Here is a 22,146-nt window from a genome sequence, read left to right as displayed (position 1 = left end):
AGTAACAGGGTGTGAAAAGTCTCCAACGCCCTGACACTGCACGGGGAAGGATAAGGGGAGAGAGAAGAGAACGTTAGAAAGTGGCCGTGGGAGGGGCTGGTAGGGCGGGTAGAAGCTTGTGGATCTGCAGGCTATGTAGAATGGGGAGTCATCCTGCTGTGGGGGTCATGGCCAGTGTGAGTGGGAAGAAAGCAGCTTCTGGAATTCAGGGATGCTTGGGTGGCGTTCGGAGAGGTGGAAAAGCCCAGAAAGGGAAGGGAGGGCCCAGCTACCTGCACCCGTGGTGTCAGGACCCTCCAGGCAAGGCTGGGGCTGGGGGAGAAGAGGTGGGGGTGTCTGTGAGGGCCCCTCTGTGCCTCCTCCCCTGTCGCTCCCATGCTTGATTCAGGTCAAACCACCCGGGAGGAGGCGCTCCCCACGATGGCGGATGGTGGCGAGCTCCAGCACCTTCTGTCAGGGGGCTTTGGGCCAGAGAACATCTGGGCCCCAGCTGCCAGAGCCAGACCACCCTCGGGCCTGCAGCTGGCTGGGGGGCAGGGGGCCGGCACCGCTTCCCACAATGGCCTAGAAGAATTTCATTCTTTCCCTCGGGGTCAGAGGGCTTCATGGGGGAGGGTGGTGTTCGCAGACCTCCCCAGGGGCGTGGGCAGTCCCTTGTCCCAAGACCAGGGATCACCCTCTCTCAAGACTGCCTGGTGTCCACCTCACCCCTGCCAGAAATGCTAGGGCGTTCCCTGCCTACCCGGGGCTCCCGCGGAGGAAACAATGCCCTGTGCTCTTCCCAAGCCTTGTGTCCCCAAAGTGGAGAAGATGCTGGGGGTGCCGAGCAATCCTTAGTATATACTCCTTTTTTAATGAATTGATGAGTAAAGTAAATTAACGAGTAAAGGGGTGACCTCTATTTCCATGCATCTGAGGAGGCAGCCTCCAGGGTCCAGGAGCGCGGGGTCTGCGTGGAGCAGAACAGGGTGCAGAGTCTAGCTCTGCCACTTAGCACCTGTCTCTTCGTGGCCTGAGCCTCCGTTTTCTCATCTGTGCAATGGGGGTGAGTGTGGTCCCTCCTGCTGCAGCAGGGAGGCTCCAGCAGAAGGTATAAGCTCAGCCGGGGACAGCACAGAGGAAGGCTGGAAGCTGGACATCGTGGTGGCCCCATGCGCTCACTTGGGTCTGCCCAGTTCTGCCAGTCTCCTGTCCCTGTGGGAAGGTGGATGCTGTGGGAAACGGGCCCCAGGGGCTGTCCCCCAGGCACAGACCCACTGGGGACATGAGATGAGTTGGGGGCTGTCCTCCGTAAGGAGCGACCTCTTTCTCGCCCCTTTAGACATGAAGGAGGACTATGTGAGCTCGCTGGCTGCCCCCTTCCTCCACCCCGTGCCCGTGAGCTGCCCCACCTTCCCCCCGGGGGACTGGGATGACTTCTTTCTGGGTGTCGCTAGGCTAGGACTCCTTCAGTAGCAGCCTTGCAAACTTTGCCATTCCTAACTGCTGGCCCGGGGCAGCCTGCGTGCCTCAGTTCCCGCGTCTGTGAAATGGGAAGGATAGCGGGCTCGTGAAGACGCAGTGGGTTTGTCCGCGGATGGAGCTCAGAAGAGCACAGTGCGGCCAGCTCCCCGGGCACATAGTAGGGCTTCCCTGGAGCTCCATCACTGAGCGGTCGAATCAGGGGCTACCTGGCGATGAACCCCTCCCCTGACGGTGCCTTCCCCAGTTTCTGGACCCCGATCTCCGTGTTCCCCCAGGTGCAAGTGCAACGGGCACGCCAGCGAGTGCGGTCCCGATGCGGCGGGCCGGCTGGCCTGCCGATGTCAGCACCACACCACGGGCGCCGACTGCGAGAGCTGCCTGCCCTTCTTCCAGGACCGCCCGTGGGCCCGGGGCACGGCCGGGGCCGCCAACGAGTGTGTGCGTGAGTGTCCCGGGGCTCTGGGCAATGGGGGCCGGGGGGGGGCTGGGGCCAGGAGCCGTGGCGCCGGCTGGGGAGCAGACTCCCTGAGACCGGCAGTGGGGGCTGCCCCTGACACTAACCCCCCGTGGCTGCAGGGATGAGGAGGGGCAAGGGGAGAGCGGAAGGGGGCGTGTGTTCCTCTGTCTTGCCCCCTACAAAGCACAAAGCACTCCCCCAGACCAAATCCCCCAGTCGAGGAGGAGGAGGCTGCGGCAGGAGGGCTGGGAAGGCCCCCCACTGTTCTTTGTTTCAAGGGCTCCAACCGCTAATCAAAGCCAGAACAGAAGGCCCCGGGTCCTGGGGGGTGCTGACCTGCCCACCCAGCCTCTCCCATGGCCCCCCAGGCAGCCTTTGATGTCCCAGTGCCCATGTGATGTGGTTTGGACCACGGAACCTCAGAGACAGGCTGCAGAGGATGGTGCTGGCATACCTTCCCCCGGGACGTGGGGCCGCATACAGTGGGGTTGGGACTGTCCATCACCATCCGTCCCAGCTTCCCACGGGCTCCGAGCCTGCCCTGTCCCCCAGAGAGTCACCCGAACTGCTACTTCAGGCTCCCCGAGGGCGGCTGGCCCCCACTGGGCCCTGGATCCCGGCTGCTGGCAGGAGGAGCCTGTTCATGGGCATAGTCCTGACAGCCCGGTCTCTGGGCCCACTCTCCTCGTGGGCCGGGGCTGTTGGCAGCCAAAGCTGGGACGGGGCGGGGACAGCCTGTTCTGCAAACAGCGTAGCGCTGTCTGCAGGAGCTTCCCGGGGCCCCCGGGGCCCTCATGGGGTTCTGTTGCCCTCACTGGCCTGCCTCCCCCAGGAAGTCCTCCTTGGGGCCCAGGAGGCGGTGCTGGCCGGCTCGCCCATTCTGAGCCTGAGGCTGTCTCTGTGGTGGGGACACAAAAGGCCAGACCACTTCTCCTGCCGTGTCCTCGCCCAGTGGTCACATCTCTGTCCACTCTGTCACCAGCCCGGAAGCCGGGGCTTCGTGCCTGACCCCTCGCCACCCCCCAGGGGAGGCAGCCCTGAGCTCGGCCTCATCCATGTCCCTCCGGCCCGCCTGACTGTGTCCTTCTACTCAGTCTGCGCCTTGGTCCCAGCTCCGTCACCCCTCCTCCAGGCCTGAAGCTCCCCCTGCCCTGCTTACCAGCCTCCGGCCTGGCTCTGCCTGCAGCCTGAGGCTCTTGCTAAAGTGCCAACCCAATTACACCCAGCCGCTGGCTGAACCTCCCAGAGCCTGCCTTGCTCCAGGTGAAGTCCACTGACCATGGCTGCCTGGCCTCCCTGGATCAGGCTCTGCTGACCTCTCGACCTCATAGCTGCCCCCCGCACCCCTCCCTGTCCCATCATTCTGCCCATCAAGTGACATGCCAGCCCCCCCCCCCCCCCCCCCCAGCACTGGGCAGATCTTTTCTGGCTGTCCACGGCTTATGCTCCGGCCCTCACCTCCCGCCTGGGACGCCCCCCGCCCTGAGGACAGCCTGTGGGGTCCCTCCTTCAGCTCCCAGAGCCTCCCCGCAGCCTTCCACCTGTAGGATTTTCGCTTGCTTGCTGCATCTGGCCCCCGTCAAACAGGGAGCAGCACTCTTTGTGCTGCTCGCTGACCACCCCCCACCCACGCTGGGCTCACGACGGGGCTTGAGACGGACCGAGCAATCCTTAGTACATACTCCCTTTTTAACGAATCAATGAGTAAAGGGGTGACCTATATTTCCATGCATCTGAATGACCTCATGGTCACTAGGAGCCAGATCCACACAATTCTTGCGGCTGAGCGGATCCACGAGACAGCTTGGAGCGAGCCACGCTGCCACTCCAGAAGGTGGCCAGCCGTGATCCGTGCGTGCGGACGGTGCGTCCGGCGTGCCTGGGAGGGTCCTGGGTCTTGCTGCCCCCTTTGCTCTTGAGAGTCCTGTTGGGGAAGATCAGTCGACTGGTCTCCGTGTCCTTGATCAAGCTGGACCTTCGTGGAGCTGGCCGCTCCTTCGTTACCGGGAGGCGGATCGGCCCAGACTCCCCTGCCGCCGAGCCCGCCGCTCACGCGCCGCCCCCTGCCTCCTGCCCACAGCCTGCAACTGCAGTGGCCGCTCGGAGGAGTGTGCGTTCGACCGGGAGCTCTTCCGCCGCACGGGCCACGGCGGCCGCTGCCTGCGCTGCCGGGACCACACGGCCGGGCCACACTGCGAGCGCTGTCAGGAGGACTTCTATCGCTGGAGCCCTCGGACGCCGTGCCAGCCCTGCGACTGCCACCCGGCAGGTAGTGGGCCCCACCACCTCGCCCCCGCCCCCGCCCCCCGGGCCCCGACAGGGCCCCCGCTGCCCTGTGCCCTTCCTCCCCCAGGCTCCCTGCGCCTCCAGTGTGATACGTCGGGCACCTGCATCTGCAAGCCCACGGTGACGGGCTGGAAGTGTGACCGCTGCCGGCCCGGCTTCCACTCGCTCAGTGAGGGAGGCTGCAGGTGAGGCGGCCACGCAGGGCACACAGGTGGTGGACTGGGACTGAACGCCAGGAAGCGGGAGGAAGGGGAAAGTCTCTGTCCTTCCCTCCGGCCTTCCATCTCTCTTTCCGTCATTCCGTCTTATTCCCATTCTGCAGCCACCCCCAGTCCCACGCGAGGACTAGAGACACCCCGTCCCTGGAGAATGTGAGACAGGGCATGAGTCCCTCGGAAGCCCGGCTGTTCTTGGGGGTCAAGGGCAGGCTTCCCATGAGAGGCACTGAGCTCCTAGTGTGAGGCCTGAGAAGGGAGGGCTGCCGAGAGAGGGCAGAGGGAGGGGCAGGTGTTCCCGGCAGAGGAAGAGTGCGTTCAAAGGCTCAGAGGCAAGTACAAGGCGAAGCTCGGTATGGATGAGCGGGGGGTGCAGGGCAGGAGGGTGCACAGAGGAGGAGGGTCCGACGGGGCCTCGGAGGCCTCAGGAGGAGCTGTGGACAGGTGTGAGGCAGGAGTGGGATGAGGTTGGAGGCCGGGGGAGAGGCTGCAGCAGGAACAGCTGGGAGACATGGCAGCTCGCACTAGGGTTTGGCCACGGAGAGGCAGAGAACCGGACAGATTCCAGAGCCCCTCGGAAGGCAGAGTTGGCAGGAGGTGGTCACCAGGGAGCAGAAGAGGAAGAACGAAGGCAGAGCCTCCAGGCCCCTGGGTGGAGGGAGGCCATTCATGACACAGGGAGCACAATACGGGGAGAGGCTGATTCTGCAGTGCTGGTGGGGCATCCAAGGGGAGAGAACAGGCAAGGGACTCCTGGGGTCCAGACCTCAGAAGAGGGGTTTAACATGCTGGTCTAACTCAATCACTTAATTGAGAAACAACCATGACCAAAAAAATAAAGCTCTTAGAAACTCAGAAACACTTTTAAATGAACTTGGCTTTGGTTACAACAGGCTCTTTGTGTATTTGAAAGGCAATGGAAATACATCGGGATTGGATGGGGAGTCTCGGATGCCCCACAGAATACTCAGTGGGTGTAGGCACAACTCTGGCCGTGGAAGGAAGTCTTCCTCTACCTGTCCTCTTGTCCCTCACCTCAAGCTCCTCCTTGGTGCACCTATGGCCTCTTATATTTCCTCTTAGAACATATCAAAGTACAGTACCTACCTGTTTGTTTGTCCATCTTCAGTTGACTGTAGGCTCTGTGAGGGCAGGAACCATGTCTTGTTGGATGGATGGATGGATGGAAAGATGCATGGATGGGTGGGTGGGTCAATCAATAGAAGGCTGGAAGGATGAATAAATGGATAGGTGGCTGGAAGAATGTACAGATGGATGAGGGGGTGGGTTGGCAGATGGATCACTCTTCAGGTGAGTGGATGGGTCACTTCCTTGGCAAGGTGGAAATGGTAAAAGCCAGGCGGCAGGCTCTTGGGTCAGCCTACCTCCTGGTTCTCTAGGGAATGGGGAAGGATGGAGAAGTTCCCTCTCAGGAGGATGGGTTATCCTCACTCTGGAATTGCTCATTGGATACCTTTCCTACTGTCCTATCTCCTTGCAGACCCTGCACTTGCAGTGCTGTCGGCAGCCTGGGCACCTGTGACCCCCACAGCGGACGCTGCACCTGCAAGAGGAACGTGGAAGGCCACCTGTGTGACAGGTGGGTGAGCCGATCCGACCCTCAGCTTGCTGGGAGTGACTTCAGGGCTCATGATGTGGTGGAGGAGCAGGGGCAGGGCCGATACAGACCTGGGCAACTTCGCCACCTGTCACCCTTCCTGGGGCACCGTGGGTCTGCCGTCCTGGAAGTTATCTAAAGGTTTTGACACTGTTTATAAAGATTTGTTTATTAGAGAGAGAGAGAGAGAGAGTGCACGAGCAGGATGGGCAGAGGGAAAGGAAGAGAGAACCTGAAGCAGACTCCATGCTCAGCATGGAGCCTGACGTGGGGCTCGATCTCACGACCCTGAGACCGTGACCTGAGCCGAAACCAAGAGTTGGACTCTTAACTGACTGCGCCACCTGACGCCCGGATGCCACTTATACTTTGACCCCTACACTGATGGTTATAAGCTGTGATAGCCATTCTTTTTTTACATCTTAAAAAAAAAAGCTGGAAAGGATAGGAGAGATGCTCTAATCCAGGAATAGCAAATACCTGATACTCCCACCACTGCCCTCCCCGCTCACCCCCAGGGCAGACATCACTAGTGGAACGCCGCGGTCTTTACCATGAGCCCCACTATAACCTCAGAATCCTCTCTGCTCTACTCCAAGAAGCTTCTACCAGTTGAGCTGCGATTCCAACCGCTTTGCCGTCTTTGTCATCCTATCATGGACAAATGGAGTGTCCGAAGTTCCACAAGGCAAAATTACTTTTCCAAAGCCACGTGATCCTTAAACTTCCTCTTTGGTGTGTTCAGGGGACCTCCAAGCCCCAAGCAGTAGGGCTGGCGGACAAATGTGGGTTTACCTCCTTAGGCACACACCGTCTCCTCTTCCTGGCTTTGGCTCTGACCTCTGAAGCCCTTTGCAACGAGCACAGGGTCTGTTGGGGGCTTTTTGATTCTCTGCCTGCAGACCTGTGTGTGAAGCACCTGATACAGCATTATATCATGGACTCGACTCTTGTCAGTGTGCACTGGGTCTCTACTGGGTCAGAAGAAGCCGTGGCTGGCCCTGGCCTTGACTTGCCTAGGTCAGCCCCAGGCCACCCCCTCACCTCGTCCACATGTGGCCTGCAGGCCCTGGGGTGGGAGCTCGGCTCCCTGATGGGACTTCCTTCCCTGAGATCCCTCAGGTGAGGAAACAGAGTGGAGTCGGGGAACCGGACCCCCACCTGGGTTCTCCCACAGCTCTGCCCCCCTCCACCTTGCACCTTCAGGGGGTCCTCCCTCTGAGCCTCACTTTGCCCATTTGTGAAATGGGACAGGTTGATGAGCTGTGCTCCTCAGAACTGGCTGGGCCCCGGGGGTCATCGACAGCTTCTTACGAATCCGATACCTCTACCCCGGCTGGCTCACACGGAGCCCCCAGGCGCAGACCGGGAGTCTGTGAAATGTTTCTCCAGGACTCCTTGGAGAAATGGCTGATCCCAGGGCTGGGGCCGGGGCCATGCCGGATGAGCCCAGAGTGTCTGGTCGTCACAGAGAGCAAGGAAGTACTTAATTAAAAACAAAACCAGACAAAAACGAACAGAAAAAAACCTCTAAACCAGGATGGGGGCCTGAGGACACAAACATTGACCTGAAAGAGCTCCCAGAGCTGGAACAGTTTGAACAACAAAATAAATAATGATGGTATTGGATTATAACCCAAAGAATCAAATAAATATCCGTGAGTCCCCACTGATATAAACAGATGAGGGGGGAAAAATAAATAACACCGGGACGAGAGGACAAATCTTCCTGGTGAAAGAATTCCAAATAATAAATGTAGAAGGAAGGGGGAGAAATAGGAAATCAGTTTGAATTTCACAGTAATGGTCGCGATGGGCAAGAGCCACCTAATTGAGTGGGCAGGATTTTAAGGAGAAACAGGGTATTCGCATTGCCCCAAATATCTCCCTCGCAAAATATTTGGTAATTACGGTGGTGGTGGTGTCCGCGCGTGTCCCCCGCCCTCCAGGGGATGGGGCTGCATTTATTTATTTATTTATTTATTTATTTTTTAAAGATTTTATTTATTTATTTGACAGAGAGAGACACAGCGAGAGAGGGAACACAAGCAGGGGGAGTGGGAGAGGGAGAAGCAGGCTTCCCGCCGAGCAGGGAGCCTGATGTGGGGCTCATCCCAGGACCCTGGAATCATGACCTGAGCCGAAGGCAGGCACTTAACGACTGAGCCACCCAGGCGCCCGATGGGGCTGCATTTAGTGACTTCCTCCTGAAGGCAGACGGTGCAGGAGCCCGTGGGCGGGCTGCACCTTGACCAGGCGGTGAAGGTTAACACTCCCGGATCTCACAGGGGCGTCATTTACCCCAGTGCGATGTGACGAGAGGGATACTTCACCTCTATTGCTTCCCCAGACCCATGACCCCAGTCTAATCATGAGACTGCATCAGAGAAACCCGAATTGCGGGCATTCTGCAAAACATCTGCCTACTCTTCAAAAGTGTCAAGGGTGTGGATGACAAGGATACTGCACAGACCAGAGGAGGCACCGTGGTCCCGTGGTCCCGGATCAGATCCGGGCCAGGAAAACTGGCATTGGGGGGAAAAGGGCAGAGATCCTAATCAAGTCTGGAGTTTAGGACATAACGGGAACTAACGTGAACTCACGCGAATTTCTCGGCGCAGTTAAGTGGGCCCTTGCCGTGTTGCTGATGTCAGGGAAAGCTGGTGAAGAGGCCACAGGAACTCTCTGCATGATCTTCGCAACTCCTGTAAATCCGAAAATGTGTATATATATATTTTGAAGTTCCCCCAGTGATTCTGACTCACCTTGATCTAGCTGGGATCCCCTGAACCTCCCTGGCTCATTTGCCACCCCCTTCCCCCGGGGGCTTGCGCTCCTTTCAGATGTCGCCCGGGGACGTTTAACCTGCAGCCCCACCACCTGGCCGGCTGCACCAGCTGCTTCTGCTACGGCCACTCCAAGGTGTGTGCGGCCGCTGCCCAGTTTCGGGAGCACCACATCCTCTCCGACCTCCGCCAGGGTAGGAAGCGCCTCCCATCGCCCCCACAGCGACTTCCCAGCAGGGGGGTGGGGCGGTCCTGCTCTGGGGAGATCCTGCACTACTGGGGGTGGGGGTAGGGGTGGGGGTGGGAAGGAGGGGGCAGCCTCAGGCTGCAGGGGAGGCATCTCCCGCGGGCTCACACACACAGGCCACGCAAGATGTGCCCCTCTGCACCCTTCAGCACTCCCCAGTACCTACCTGCACCCCTTGGCTCCCTCCCTAGCCTCCAGCAGGGTTGGGAGCTGGGTAGGTGGCAGCCTTTAGATCCTGTGGGGGAGTTTCTAATCAGTCTGTCAAGACTGGCCTCCCGTGACGTGTCCCAGTGCTGGGGATTCACGAACAATCCCCTGGACTCCATTTATTGAGCGCTTGCTGTGTGCCAGGCACTGTGCTGAGTTCTTTACATGCATGGAACCCACAGAGTCCTTGGAAGGTAGGTACTCTCATTCCCATTTTACAGATGAGACAACTGAGGCCCAGAAAAGGTATGTCACAGAGTTTAGTGGTTGGCATCCAGGTTTGTCAGCTCCTGAGTTTTGCTCTCAGCTGCTCTGCCAGCCTTCTGTCTGGGACAGGGTCCGGGGGTACCAGGGTGCCCTGGGTCCCCAACTGCAGGTGCGTGCACATGCATCTTTGGAGCTGGAGGGCAGTGGAGCTCTGCATTAAATCACAGCCTACAGGAACCCCTGCCGTGCCCAGCAGAGTCCTCTGACCCCTGCATCTCCGCCAGGCAGGAGGGGCCCCAGACAGGGGGCAGTGCGCCCTCTGCTGGACACTGCCCAGAAAGCAGGACGGAGATGGGACCCCGCCTTGAGGTCACCTGGGGGGGGGGGTCCTAGGGTGTTAGCATCAGATGGGACTCATTTTATAGATCCTAAGAACAAGACCATGTTCGTTCTCACGTTGAGCCAGGCGCTGGGTTTGGTGCATCTCTCTCAGCATCTCGTATACTTCACTGGGACCCTCAGGCCACACTTCTCAAGCCTTTTTGGTCCCTGGATCCCTCCATGCTCTTGAAAATTACTGAGGACCTCCAAGTACTGTTCTTTACGTGGGTAGTTTACGTGGGTATTTTCGGTATTAGAAATGAAAACTGTAATTTTAAAATAGTTGTATATTAATTCACTTAAAAATGACCAGAATAAATGTGTAACATAAAATAATATCAGCCCGTGCAAAAAAGCTGTTTTTCAAAAAAAACAAAAAGAGGGGAGTGCATGTGTATACTTTCGCACATCTCTTTAAGGCTGGATTAGTAGAGCTCAGTCTGTTGTGATAGCACATGACTTGCAGTTTCTGGAAATTTCCACCGTGTGTTGGTCAGACGCAGCATGAAAGACGCAGATTTCATCTTGGTGTTACTATGAAGATAGCTCGAACTCGGGGGTTCCCTGAGTCTCGAGAATCTCCCGGGGTATTCAGACCAACTTTGAGAACCGTTGCCAGGGCCAGAGGTACTCCGTTGTCCCCATTTTGCAGATAAGGAACCAGCTTCAGAGAGGTGAAGTAACTTGCCCAGCGTCACACAGCCAGTGAGGGGCAGAACTTAGTCTAGCACCAGGGAGCCGCAGACCTCCTCTTTCTGACCTCTTTCCCTTCATCCCTCCCTCCTCACCCCTCTGGTGCCCCAGGGGTCAGGCTTCCACCCCCTTTCCCAGCTGCTCCCTTGGGGTCATTTGCTCTGTGCCGGACTCTGCTTGGTGTGGTGCCATCACCAGAGGGAGGGTGGACGGGACGGGGGATGGGAAGGTCTGGGTTCTCACCCTGGCTTGACCACTTCCTAACGAGGTGGCCTCCCGGAGTGCGGTGGGTCTAATGACACATGCAGCTCAAAGGACAGGCGTGGTGAGGTTGCAGGTGAGGAAGTTCTCGGAAGATCTGAGGACGAGGTCGAGTCCGGTACTGTCAGAGATGTCCTGTTGTTCAGTGCCGCGTGCTGGGGTCTCCAGACTGTGTCCTATGTTGTATTCAGGGCCCACTGAAGGGGCAAGGCAGGCTCAGAGGTCGGACCTTGCCCTAAACAGCCAGCACCCTGAGCTTTCTCACTTTTCCTGGGGCTACCTCCCACCCTAAGACCCCCATGCTGACTCTGGGGTGGGGGTCTGAGCTGCCTGGCTGTGGGCAGCATGGAGCACCAGCTGGCTCTCACCGCCCCCCCCCAACCCCGACCCGTCTCTAGAATTGTCTCTCCCCACCTACCGGGGTCAGTTGTTTCAGGCTGTGCTCAGGCCTCTGGGGGCCATCAGTGGGACCCCCGGGAAGGGTGTGAAGAGGGAGGGGGTGGAGGCCACCCTCCAGAGCCTCACATGGGCATGTGTGTTTGCTGTCCAGGAGCCCAGGGTTGGCGGACCGGAAGTGTGGGGGGCCCAGAGCATCCTGCACGATGGAGCCCAAGGGGGATCCTCCTGAATCCAGGAGACGAGGAGGAGCTTACGCTACCAGGTACGTGGGGTTGGCAGGACTGCCCCACGTTCATTTCCTGCTATGCCAAATGACCACCAACCCAGTGGCTAAAAGCAATGCAGATTTATTCTCTCCATGTCTGGGAGGCCAGAAGTCTGAAATGGGTCTCTCGGGGCTAAAATCACAGCATCCACAGGGCTGCGCTCCTGAGGCTCCAGGGGAGAATCTGTTCCCTTGCTTTCTCCAGCTTCTGGAGGCCGCTCCCATCCCTCGGCTCGAGACCCCTCCTCCGTCTTCAGAGCCGAGGGATCTCCCCCTGTTGTAGCTCTGTGACGTCAGTTCTTCTTAGTCCCTCTTCCACGTAGGAAGGGCTTTGTGATTACACTGGGCCCAGGTGGACAATCCAAGATAATCTCTCTACTCTAAGGTCAGCTGATGAACAGCCTTTATCCCATCTGCAATCTTCATTGTCCCTGCCATGCAACATACCGTATTCACAGATTTCTTAGATCAGGACATGGATACCTTTGGGGGCCATTTTTCCACCAACTACACGCCCCGCAGAGTCTGCTGGAGCACCCCTCCCCCGCCTGATTTCTGATCAAGGGCTTGCCACCAGGTCCCTTCAGGCCCCAGAAATCCCTGTGCATCATCCATCAGTCTCTCACCCCGCCAGGCCATGGCACCCTCCTCCCAGGGTCCTGGGATTCCTGCAGAAGCAAGAAGTTCTAGATTATTCTGAACCACCCCCCACCAACTAGGGCAACTCTGGTCTCCTGGGAACTGTACCAGACCTGGAACCAGGATCCAGGAGTCCATTCTTAGCTCTCCTATGGCCAGATTCCGGGTCCACTGGCTCCCCCGACCCAGTCCTGCCCTTGACCTCCCTCTCCGAGAAGGACCAGAGCGATGGTGCACAGATATCCGGCTTGCTCTGTGGACACAGCACCTGGCAAGAAGCAAAAGTCCAGGGGTCTTGAGAACCCCGTCCTGGGGCAGGGTCTCCAAGCTCAGAGGTCTAAGAGCACAAAACACACTCTATTCCGTGGTGCTTTTTGGACAGGCTTACGAAAAAGTAGTTTTTTTGCTTAAGAAGTATTTGCTGGGTCCTGTGCCGGGTGGGTGCTGGGCATGGTGCAGTGGGCGAGGTAGGTGGACAGAATCAACCATACGCACCACATTCTCCCAACACACTCTGCCTCCCACTGATTCCTGAGTGCCGGGGGACGGGAGGGAGATAAGCAACGAGGGGCCAGTGGGGCCCTTTCTTGCCATGTGGGGGTTTTTCAGCTGAAGCAGTTGGAAGATACAGAAAAACAGCCCGAGTTCGAAGGCTGTGTGTGATAGGGCCCCTGGGTCCTCTGTGTTTCTTAGGAGGCCACCACCTTCTTTCTGCTCGAAACGTGTTCTGACGCCCGTGGAAAGCGTGGCCCCGGGGCGGTCAGTGCCCCTGCGTAGCCGCACGTGTAGCAGGCTTACCTTGTACGTGCTCTGAGCCTCACTAGGCTCCCCACGCGTGGGGCCACCAGAAGCTGCTGGTGGGGTATTGTGAGCACGGATTGTGACGGGGACGGCTGGGTGCCACCACCACGTGCAACACGCGTGTCTGCTGTGCTCCAGACAGAGTCCAGAGACTCCATTGTCCCATCAGGCTTCACTTACAAAACCCCAGCTCGAGACAGTGACAGCAGAGCAGTAAGCCGGGCATGGGACCCTGTGTTACTACAGGGGCACAGGGACATGAAGCAGGCCTGCAGGGGGGCGTGCGGCCACCCTCAGCGTCTGCTTTGCAGGGAGCCTTTGGCTTTCTCCCTGCTGTCACTTTATCTTGTTTGGATGTTTAATTGTCAATAAAATCAATATACCGGAGACAAAATCTTTAAAATCAAGCGAATTAAGTGAAGACAAGCCTTTTTCTCGTCTTCAGAGAAGTTCCTGGGAGATCAGCGGTTCAGCTATGGACAGCCCCTCACACTGACCTTCTGGGTCCCCCCTGGGGGCTCCCCACTCCCCGTGCAGCTGAGGCTGGAAGGGGTGGGCCTGGCCCTGACTCTGCAGCACTCCAGCCTTTCCGGCCCCCCGGATGCCGGGCAGCCCGGGGAGGTACAGCTCAGGTTCGAGTAAGTGTCTTGCTGTGTCCTGAGAGCGGGGCCTGGGCAGTCAGGGTGGTCCCTGAGGTCTGGGCACACGTGGATTGTCCCGTGGTCTGGGGCCTCCCGCCCTCTCCGCCCCTGCTGGAGGCTCCTTGGCACCACCTGCCCCAGCCTTGGGTTCCAGTTTGACGCCCTCCCCTGTCAGGTTGCAGGAGACCTCCGAGGATGTGGACCCTCTGCTGCCCCCCTTCCACTTCCAGCGGCTGCTCGCCAATCTGACAGCTCTGCGCATCCGGGCTGGTGGCCGGAGCCCAAGCCCCTCTGGTCAGTAATGATAAGGACAGCCCCCATCCCCAGAACCAGCCGGGCCCCGGGGCTCCTTCGTGCATAGCCTTGCTGAGTCCCCACAGCAGACAGTTACCACCCCCGTTTTTACCACAAAGACATCTGAAGGTCAGAGAAGTAGGACCCTTGCCAAGGGGCATGTAACTGGTAAGGACCGGGGAGGGTGGACCCTGAGGACAGAGGCAGGGGCTGGACCGGTAAGGGGCCCGAGGGTGGACAGCTCTAAGAGACAGATGTGTGGCTATGAAGCAGCCAAGAACTGTTGGGTGTCGTCAGGCCACGGCGGAATCCACCACTGCCAGAAGGCAGGACCTCTGAGGGTCCTCTGGGTGCTGGGCTCAGGAGCAGGCGAGGGTCCCAGAGTTGGCTCCTCCTGCTGGTCATTGGTGGTATTGCACCTAAGCCTCCCTGAGTGCAGATCCGTTTCTGAACCTTCTCAGAGCCGAGGGGGCTGGGTCAGGACCCAGCTTCCACGGGGCTTTCTCACCCTGCTCACATGGTGATGGTCCTGATGGTCCTCTGACTGTTCCTGGTTCCTCCTTCTTTCCTTGATGTACTTTCTCCTTCTCTCCCTACCCCCTCCCCCGGCTCCCATACCTACATGTGCCTAGACTGGACATCTTCGGTACCCCCCTTTTAGAAGAGGTATCTCACATAGGACACCCCTTTACTATCTGGAAGGGAAACTTAGAGATATTATAACCTACCTAGACACGATTTTTAAAAACCAATATAGTACCCTAGTTGCAATCCACAGAGCAAATAAAAGGCAAGTAAATGACATACGAAAGTAATTGATTTCCAGAGTGTCAGTGCTCAGGCATGACCACGCTGGACAAGAGTTGTCGTGACAAGTTTGCCCCACTGTGACGAGTAAGTGTGCGTGTCGGGGCAACCGAAGCTCGGGAGCCGTTTGGATATGTGGAGGGCAGGGAAATCGTCATGACTAATGCTAGCGTAAAAACCAGGGTCAGGGTCAGCTGTCCCCAGGCAGACTTACTAGAGCGTGTGGCGGGGCTCTCACTGACGGAGACAGAAGGGACAGGAGCCACTGGTTTGTGTGGCCACAGGCGGCAGGGAGATGGTGAGAAAGGGGGTGCCGTTTTGCCACCTTGGTCAGTGCGGTTCTTTGAAAAGGTTTACTTAGCCTTGGTGGTTTCATTGCTTCGTTAGGGGGTAAAAAAGCCTTGGCAAAGTAACCATCCATTTGTGGGTGAAGCTGTAAAGCCACGTTGCAAATGCCCATCTGAATACGATTGACCCTTGTTCCTTAAGCCTTGTACATTTGTCATCTTGAAATCATCACTAGATCGGATTGTTGGCCAGACCACTGTGAGTGGGGCAGTTACAGAGGGGACCATAGCACAGACAGGGTACACACCGGTGACAAACTCCCAGAACTGGGGGGTGGGGTACCGGTGACTCGATTTTCCAAAGTGGTGAGTGACTCTCGGGAAGATTCTCAGCATCACAAAGCACGGCGTTCCCTCCACGTTCACGGTACCTGTGTTACTAGACGATTCCATGTACACCTGAACATTCGGAAATGCCTTGTGCTTATGTTTAAAATGGAGTTGGAGTCTGGGCTCACGTGTTTGCAAAGGGGCATCCCTGCCCCTTTCGGCATCCAGACAGACATTTGAAAGTCACGGGGAGGGGGGGCGCCTGGGTGGCTCAGTCGTTAAGCGTCTGCCTTCGGCTCAGGTCATGATCCCAGGGTCCTGGGATCGAGCCCCGCATCGGGCTCCCTGCTCCGCGGGAAGCCTGCTTCCCCCTCTCCCACTCCCCCTGCTTGTGTTCCCTCTTTTGCTGTGTCTCTCTCTGTCAAATAAATAAATAGAATCTTAAAAAAAAAGAAAGAAGGAAAAAAAGTCCCGGGGGGGAGGTTCTGCTCATGTCAGGGTGTCTGATAGCCCTGGTCCTTGTCTCCCCATCGTTGTGACAACCAAAACAGCCACAGATTTGCTTCTAGGGGGGTGATTGGCTACTTTTGAGAACCTTGACTTCTGGGGCCCCTTCGAGTCCAGGCTTGGGGGTTGTAACCCAGCCCCTCCTGCCTCAGCTCCCTCGTTCTCTTTGGAGCTTCAACTCCATCATCCTTGCCCCTGCTCCCCAAAGCCTCCCTGATCCCCAGGTCACCCTGCTGAGCCTTCCTGCAGGAATTTCATTTCTGCCACTCACTCACCCTTCAGTTAACAGATGTTCACAAAGCACCTACTTAGACCGGGCCCGTGCTGGGTGCTGGGGCAAATTGGAGAGGCAGGTGGGCATACCGACCGTCCCTCTCCCCGCCCCCCCAGCAGCCCCAGACCTCCTCTTCCCACTGATGATGTTCTGGGCTATCTCTCTCCATGCAATTGCTTTTTTTTCAGCGAATAGTGTGTCTTGGAGGCCATTACTTGTCTTACACATAGAAAAGGCTGGTTGTCCGTCCACCGCGTATCATTCCATGGCATAGATGCTCCCTAAAGTTTCAACCATCCCCCTATTCCTAGACATTGAAGCAGTTTCTGGTTTTTCACTATGCAAACATTGCTGCAGAGAACAGGGAAGAGCTCCATAGAAAGGTCTTTGTCTCCTTGTGCAAGTCTGTCTGTAGCATCGATTCCTCAAAATGGAAATGTTTGGTGTTAGGTCAAAGAGGGCACATTTTAAGTTTTGATACCCGCTGCCAGATTGTCTTACAGAAAGGCTGTACCAATCTATGTTCTCAGGGCATGTGTCCACCCTCCTCCACTGTCTACCTGCTCTGGTTCTTCTTCAGGGTTGACGGATCATTGTTATATTTTGCCCTAAGATTCTAGTTTTCTGGAGGAAGGTTGGTCTGATAGGGGCTCTCTTGCTTCACTAGTAACAGAACCCTCAATTAAGTGTCTGCCCTTGGCTCAGGTCATGATCTCCGAGTCCTGGGATCAAGCCCCACGTCCCTGGGGCCGGCTACCTGCTCAGCGGGGAGTCTGCTTCTCCCTCTCACTCTGCTCCTCCCCCTCCTCGTGCTCTCTTTCTCTCACTCACTCTCCCTCTTAAATAAATAAAATCTTTAAAAAAAAAAAAGAAAGAAACAGAACCCATGAGTTCCTCACACCATCTTTCCCTGTCATTGATCTTTATTTATTTTTAAAGATTTTATTTATTTATTTTGAGAGAGAGAGCATGAGCTGAGGGAGGATCAGAGGGAGAGGGAGAAATAGACTCCCCACTGAGCGTGGAAACTGCCAGGGGGCTCGATCCCAGGACCCCAAGATCATGACCATGATCAAGCCCTGTGTCAGGTTCCACGCTCAGTGGGGAGTCTGCTTCTCCCTGAGCCGAAGACAGATGCTTAACTGACTGAGCCACCCAGGCACCCCTCCTGTCATTGATCTTTAAATGCTTACCCATCTGAGGGGCGTGAATGGTATCCTCCTTGTTTAAATTTGCGTATCTTTAATAACCCATGAGAATGAATGTCTTTCCATAAAATTCCCAGCCATATCCATTTTTTGTTCTGAAAATTACCTTATTTTTCCTTTGTCCTTTGTTTTTTTAAAATTGCAATTGACTCATAGACTGCCTTTCTGTATGTGGGCCAATAACCCTCCCTTTGCCTGTTACGTATGTGAATAGGAAGGTCTTGGGGGGGGCGGGAATGTGTGCCCATAACTCTCTTCCTCTCTATCCTCGTTCTGCAGGCCAGGTGTTCCTGACCGAGGTCCGGCTCATATCCGCCCAGCGGGGGCTCTCCCCGCCAGCCTCCTGGGTGGAGACCTGCTCATGTCCCGAGGGGTACACAGGCCAGTTCTGTGAATCCTGTGCTCCCGGATACAAGAGGGAGACACCACTGGGGGGTCCCTATGCCAACTGTGTCCCCTGCACCTGCAACCAGCATGGCACCTGTGACCCCCACACAGGTGAGTCCTCGCACCCCATCCACAAGCCCCCTGGGCTGTACCCAGCACAGCCGATGACCTGAGCAGGGTCAGCGGTGCGCATGTGCGAGTGATCACCAAGAGCAATACCCATGAAATGGTGTCATCAGGTTCCTCCCCATGCTGGGACCTCTCTCTATACTATACCGTCAACTCCTGCCGTTAGCGTCCCATCTTTCAGGTGAGGGGCCCAACGCGCAGGGAGGCCGCTCGGCAAGTCGGTGGCAGAGCTGCTCCTGCCACAAGTTCACTGCCGGCAGGTCTTCCCCACTTGCAGCCAAGGAAACGCAGAGAGCCCTCGAGCGAGGTCACCAGGCAGGAGCTGCTGGGTGGGGCCTCTCTCCACACCCAGGCCCTCCTGCTGCCCTCCTGGAGCAGGTGGGGGGTCTCTGAGAAGGGTAATGCCTGCACTGGAGCGGACAAAGGACAGCAGCCTGGGAATCAGCAGACTAGCTAGCCCGGACAGACACACACTACCCATCAGGGGCTCCTCCAGTTTGGGCCGAGGCAGGCATCACTAATCGAGCCCAGATGAGGCCTCCCCATGCTTCCGTGCACTGCTCCAGGCGGCCCCTCCCGAGGAAGCGCGATGCACGGCCGTCCGTCACCCCTCGGAGCCCTTCGCCACCCCGTGACCTCCTGCTCCATTTGGGCAGGTCCTCACCCGTCAGATGGGCAGCGAGACCACAGCTGCTCAAACTGGATAGGAAGAGGAGTGAGCGCGGGGGTGTGGGCCGAGGCAGAGACCAGCGGAAAGCAGCACAGACATGATGGTCCCCCCTGGATTCGCCACCCTGAAGTCCCTCTATTCCCCTCACCCCATTGGGTGCCGCCGGGCCTCCTGGAAGCGGTGGTCTTGCGTCACTGAGCCCTTCTCAGCGGGGCTCCTCCCTCAGTCCCTGGCCGTGGTGCCTCCCTTCCCCAGGGCACAGGGTCTGATCGGACTCCAGGTGCTGGAGAAGGGGGTTTGCACCATCCCCCAGCATGAGCAACGAGTGGGGGCGGGGTCTGTTCTCTAAGACCAGGCCGCCTCCGGGAACCCGCAGACCCCATACACGGGGAGCCTCCTTGCAAACTCCTGTCAGGAACAGACTCCTGGGTCTGTGTCACTCTTGCTTTTGGCCCCTGAGGTTAAGAGAACACAGAGGAAGGGGCAGGAAACCCGTAAGTGTAGACACGGATGTGCCACCTGTTGGGTCGCTGATAGGTTTTGGAATACAGAATACCAACGATAACAGTCCTGGATCATTCTGTGAGCCGGGGACTGTGCAGGGCACTCTAGCTGCATCCTGACGAAAACCCTCGAGGCCAGAGCCCTTGTTGTGTCCATCTTGCAGGTCACTGAGGCACAGGGTGTTAGATGGTTTCCACAGCTCCACACGGTCAGCAAGTGGGAGACTTGTTCTCCCCAGGCTGTGCGGCTCCCGCCTTGGAAGGTTCCCACCTCAGTTCTGCTGGGGATGTGCTCTGTGACCTCTCCCACCAAGATGCCCCCGTCTCTGGAGCATTCTGGGCTCAGGTGGTCCTAACCAGGTGCTTGTCTTTCCCCTCAGGGATCTGCCTGTGCGGCCACCACACCGAGGGCCCGTCCTGTGAGCGCTGCTTGCCAGGTTTCTATGGCAACCCCTTCGCAGGCCAGGCTGACGACTGTCAGCCCTGCCCATGCCCCGGACGGTCGGCCTGCACAGTCATCCCAGAGAGCAGGGAGGTGGTGTGTACCCACTGCCCCTTGGGCCAGAGAGGTGAGTGGCTCGTGCCCGGGGGCCCTGCCTCTGTCCTGGGCTCCAGGAGTGGGGTTCTGGGTTTGGAGTGTGACCGATGGGGGAGGGCCTAGCTTAGGAGTGGCAGGCCTGACCTCTCAGAACACGGCCAGGACCCCGGGCTGCTGTGGGTTCCTGGCAGAACTTGAGTGGTTGAGCATGTCCAGGAGAGCTTTTGAAAATGCCCTTCTGGGCCCTGGCCCCATAGAGTCTGATTAGTAGCTCGAGATGGACCCTGAGAATCTATATGCGTAACAAGTGCTCTGGCTAATTCTGATACACGGTTAAGGTCGAGAACCTCTAATTAAACTTTCAGCTTTTACTTTTTTTAAAGATTATTTATTTATTTGTCAGAGTGAGTGCGAGCATTGACATAATGTTGCCAAGGTTCTCAGACATCTGACTGTATGTGTGGTGACTGGCTGCCTCAGGACTGGCCATTACGTCGGTCCTGTCAAGTGCCTGCTTTGCTGGGGAGCGCTCTGCTCTGGAAGCAGCTCCCCACAGCCAGCTGCAGGAGGGGGGCGGGGCAGGGGCCCCAAGACCTGACAGAGCCAGGTCCCACCTGGGGACCCTGCACCCCACCCTGCCATCATGCTGTGCCTCCGCTCCCTAACCTTCCCCACATTTTCTGGCTCCCCCCAGTCTACAGACGTGAGGGGAGCCCCCTCCGGTGGGTGTGGACAGTTGTAGAAGTTCAGTCTGGCCCAGGCCGAGCTGCACCTGAGGGAGGACTTTGGGGGAGCAGGGCGCTGCAGTGCACGGAGGGAACAACCCCCTGGGAGGGGTGCCCGGGTGGGCACCAGCCCCCGCCTTCACCACGCCAGCATCCTGCGGGCCTTGCTGAGGAAGAGGATGGTGGCTGTGGTGCTGAGGAGGGTGACGACATGGACTAGGCGGGGACAGCCCCTGCTGCTGAGCACTTAGCAGGTGCCAGGAGCTGAGCACTTACCTCACCAAGCCCTTGGAGGTGCTGCCATTATAGTCCCCTCCTTGCAGACGAGGAGCCCGAGTTCAGGGAGGCACAGGGGCTTGCCCAAGACCACACAGCCCACTGATGGCTGAGCTGGGCCCTGGCCCCGGAGCCCATGCTCGGCTGCACAGGGAGGCCCGAGGGACGCCCGCCCTCCCCGCCTGGGGACCCGGCAGCCTCGTGTGCCACGTGCCTCGGGCCTCGTGCCTGCTCCTCCACACACAGCCGTCTCCCTCCCCCAGGGCGGCGCTGTGAGCTCTGTGATGACGGCTACTTTGGAGACCCTCTGGGGCTCTCTGGGGCTCCCCAGCCCTGCCTGCGGTGCCAGTGCAGTGGGAACGTGGACCCCAACGCCGTGGGCAACTGCGACCCCCTGTCTGGCCACTGCCTGCGTTGCCTGCACCACACGACAGGTGCCCACTGCGAACACTGTCAGGACGGCTTCTACGGGAGCGCCCTGGCCCCTCGGCCCGCAGACAGATGCACGCGTGAGCACCCACCCTCCGCCCCGCGGGTGGGGCAGGGCGGGGGCCCCTCTCCACCAGACCCAGCCCGCAGCTTGGGGGAGCTGTGCAACCTCAGGCAGATTCCTCACCTTCTCTGTCCCCTTGTCTGGAAGGTCTAGGAGTTTGCTCTCATTGTCTGGAAGGTCTAGGAGTTTGCTCTCGTCCAAGGTCAAGGTCTCTCTCAGCTTCGATCTAATCAATGTCGATCCTGTGATTTTTTTTTTTTTTTTTTGCCTTGATAATTTAGTCCTTATGAGGTAAGGTAAGCCCCGCAGTTAGCGCCTACGACTGTCCTCCGTGGCAGACAGCACCCATCATGTTTGTGCTGCCCCTGGGCTTCCAGCAGGCTATTCCTCTCCCCAGCCTGGGTTAGCACTCAGCCCCCTGTCCCCGCTCAGAGGGCCATGGTGTGCCTCGGCCCGTGGAAGGCCTCCAGAAGTGCTGGAGGGAGAAGCCCAGCATTTCCCCCAAACTTACTTGCTCCAGAGCCCTTTCATCATGTGAGGAAGTCGGCCTCTCACTCTGTGGAGCCCAGGAGATCAGGGTCAAGTGACCCAAAACGGTGGGCACCCGGGTCCACCCGTGACTCCCTGGCCTGGTCTCTGGCGTTCTCCCCAGCCGGCTGGGGTTCAAGGCAGGTTCAGAAGAACCATCTGCAGCCATGAGGATTCTAGGCTGTCTCTCCAAGGACATAGGAAATGGGGTGAGAGTTGAGCCCGGCCCTAGAGCCTTTTTCCAGAAAAAGCTTAGTAGTCTGTGTTGAATGTGAGGCATCCCCGTGGGCTCCCCATCTTCTCCTGGACCCCCAAAGGTTGAGTCAATGATCTGTGTGGCTCCCCAACACCGTTTCTGCTTCCATTCCCAGCCTGTAGCTGCCACCCCGAGGGCTCAATCAGTGAGCAGAGAGCCTGCGATCCGGAGACCGGCCAGTGCCCCTGCCTGCCTCACGTTACGGGACGGGACTGTGGCCGCTGCAGCCCCGGCTTCTATGACCTCCAGCCCGGGAGGGGCTGCCAGAGGTGAGTGGGGTGAGGCTGCGGGTGCCCTTCCCCGGGTGTGTCTGCAGGATGGAAGAAGTCCCGGGGAGCCCCCAGAGGGGGGCCTGGCTTAGAATGTG

The 22,146-nt window shown here is 58.0% G+C and overlaps 1 protein-coding gene across 1 annotated transcript in view; it reads left to right on the top strand.

The window, feature by feature from the left end:
- The window catches only part of LAMC3 (laminin subunit gamma 3), a 43,444-nt gene that overhangs the window by 5,791 nt on the left and 15,507 nt on the right, over positions 1 to 22,146 (top strand). The window contains exons 4-15 of the mRNA XM_035016578.1: positions 1,740 to 1,906; positions 4,002 to 4,190; positions 4,275 to 4,392; positions 5,924 to 6,022; positions 8,884 to 9,020; positions 11,373 to 11,483; positions 13,372 to 13,564; positions 13,743 to 13,861; positions 17,554 to 17,772; positions 19,344 to 19,532; positions 20,766 to 21,011; positions 21,895 to 22,048. Of these exons, the coding sequence (XP_034872469.1) occupies positions 1,740 to 1,906; positions 4,002 to 4,190; positions 4,275 to 4,392; positions 5,924 to 6,022; positions 8,884 to 9,020; positions 11,373 to 11,483; positions 13,372 to 13,564; positions 13,743 to 13,861; positions 17,554 to 17,772; positions 19,344 to 19,532; positions 20,766 to 21,011; positions 21,895 to 22,048 (1,941 nt within the window). The remainder of the gene's footprint in view (positions 1 to 1,739; positions 1,907 to 4,001; positions 4,191 to 4,274; positions 4,393 to 5,923; positions 6,023 to 8,883; positions 9,021 to 11,372; positions 11,484 to 13,371; positions 13,565 to 13,742; positions 13,862 to 17,553; positions 17,773 to 19,343; positions 19,533 to 20,765; positions 21,012 to 21,894; positions 22,049 to 22,146) is intronic.

The sequence above is a fragment of the Mirounga leonina genome, unplaced genomic scaffold (genome assembly GCF_011800145.1).
Source record: "Mirounga leonina isolate KUSES-001 unplaced genomic scaffold, KU_Mleo_1.0 Mir_170, whole genome shotgun sequence".
NCBI lineage: Eukaryota > Metazoa > Chordata > Mammalia > Carnivora > Phocidae > Mirounga > Mirounga leonina.
Note: the sequence above shows the minus strand (reverse complement) of the source record. Positions and strands in the feature narration are given on the sequence as shown.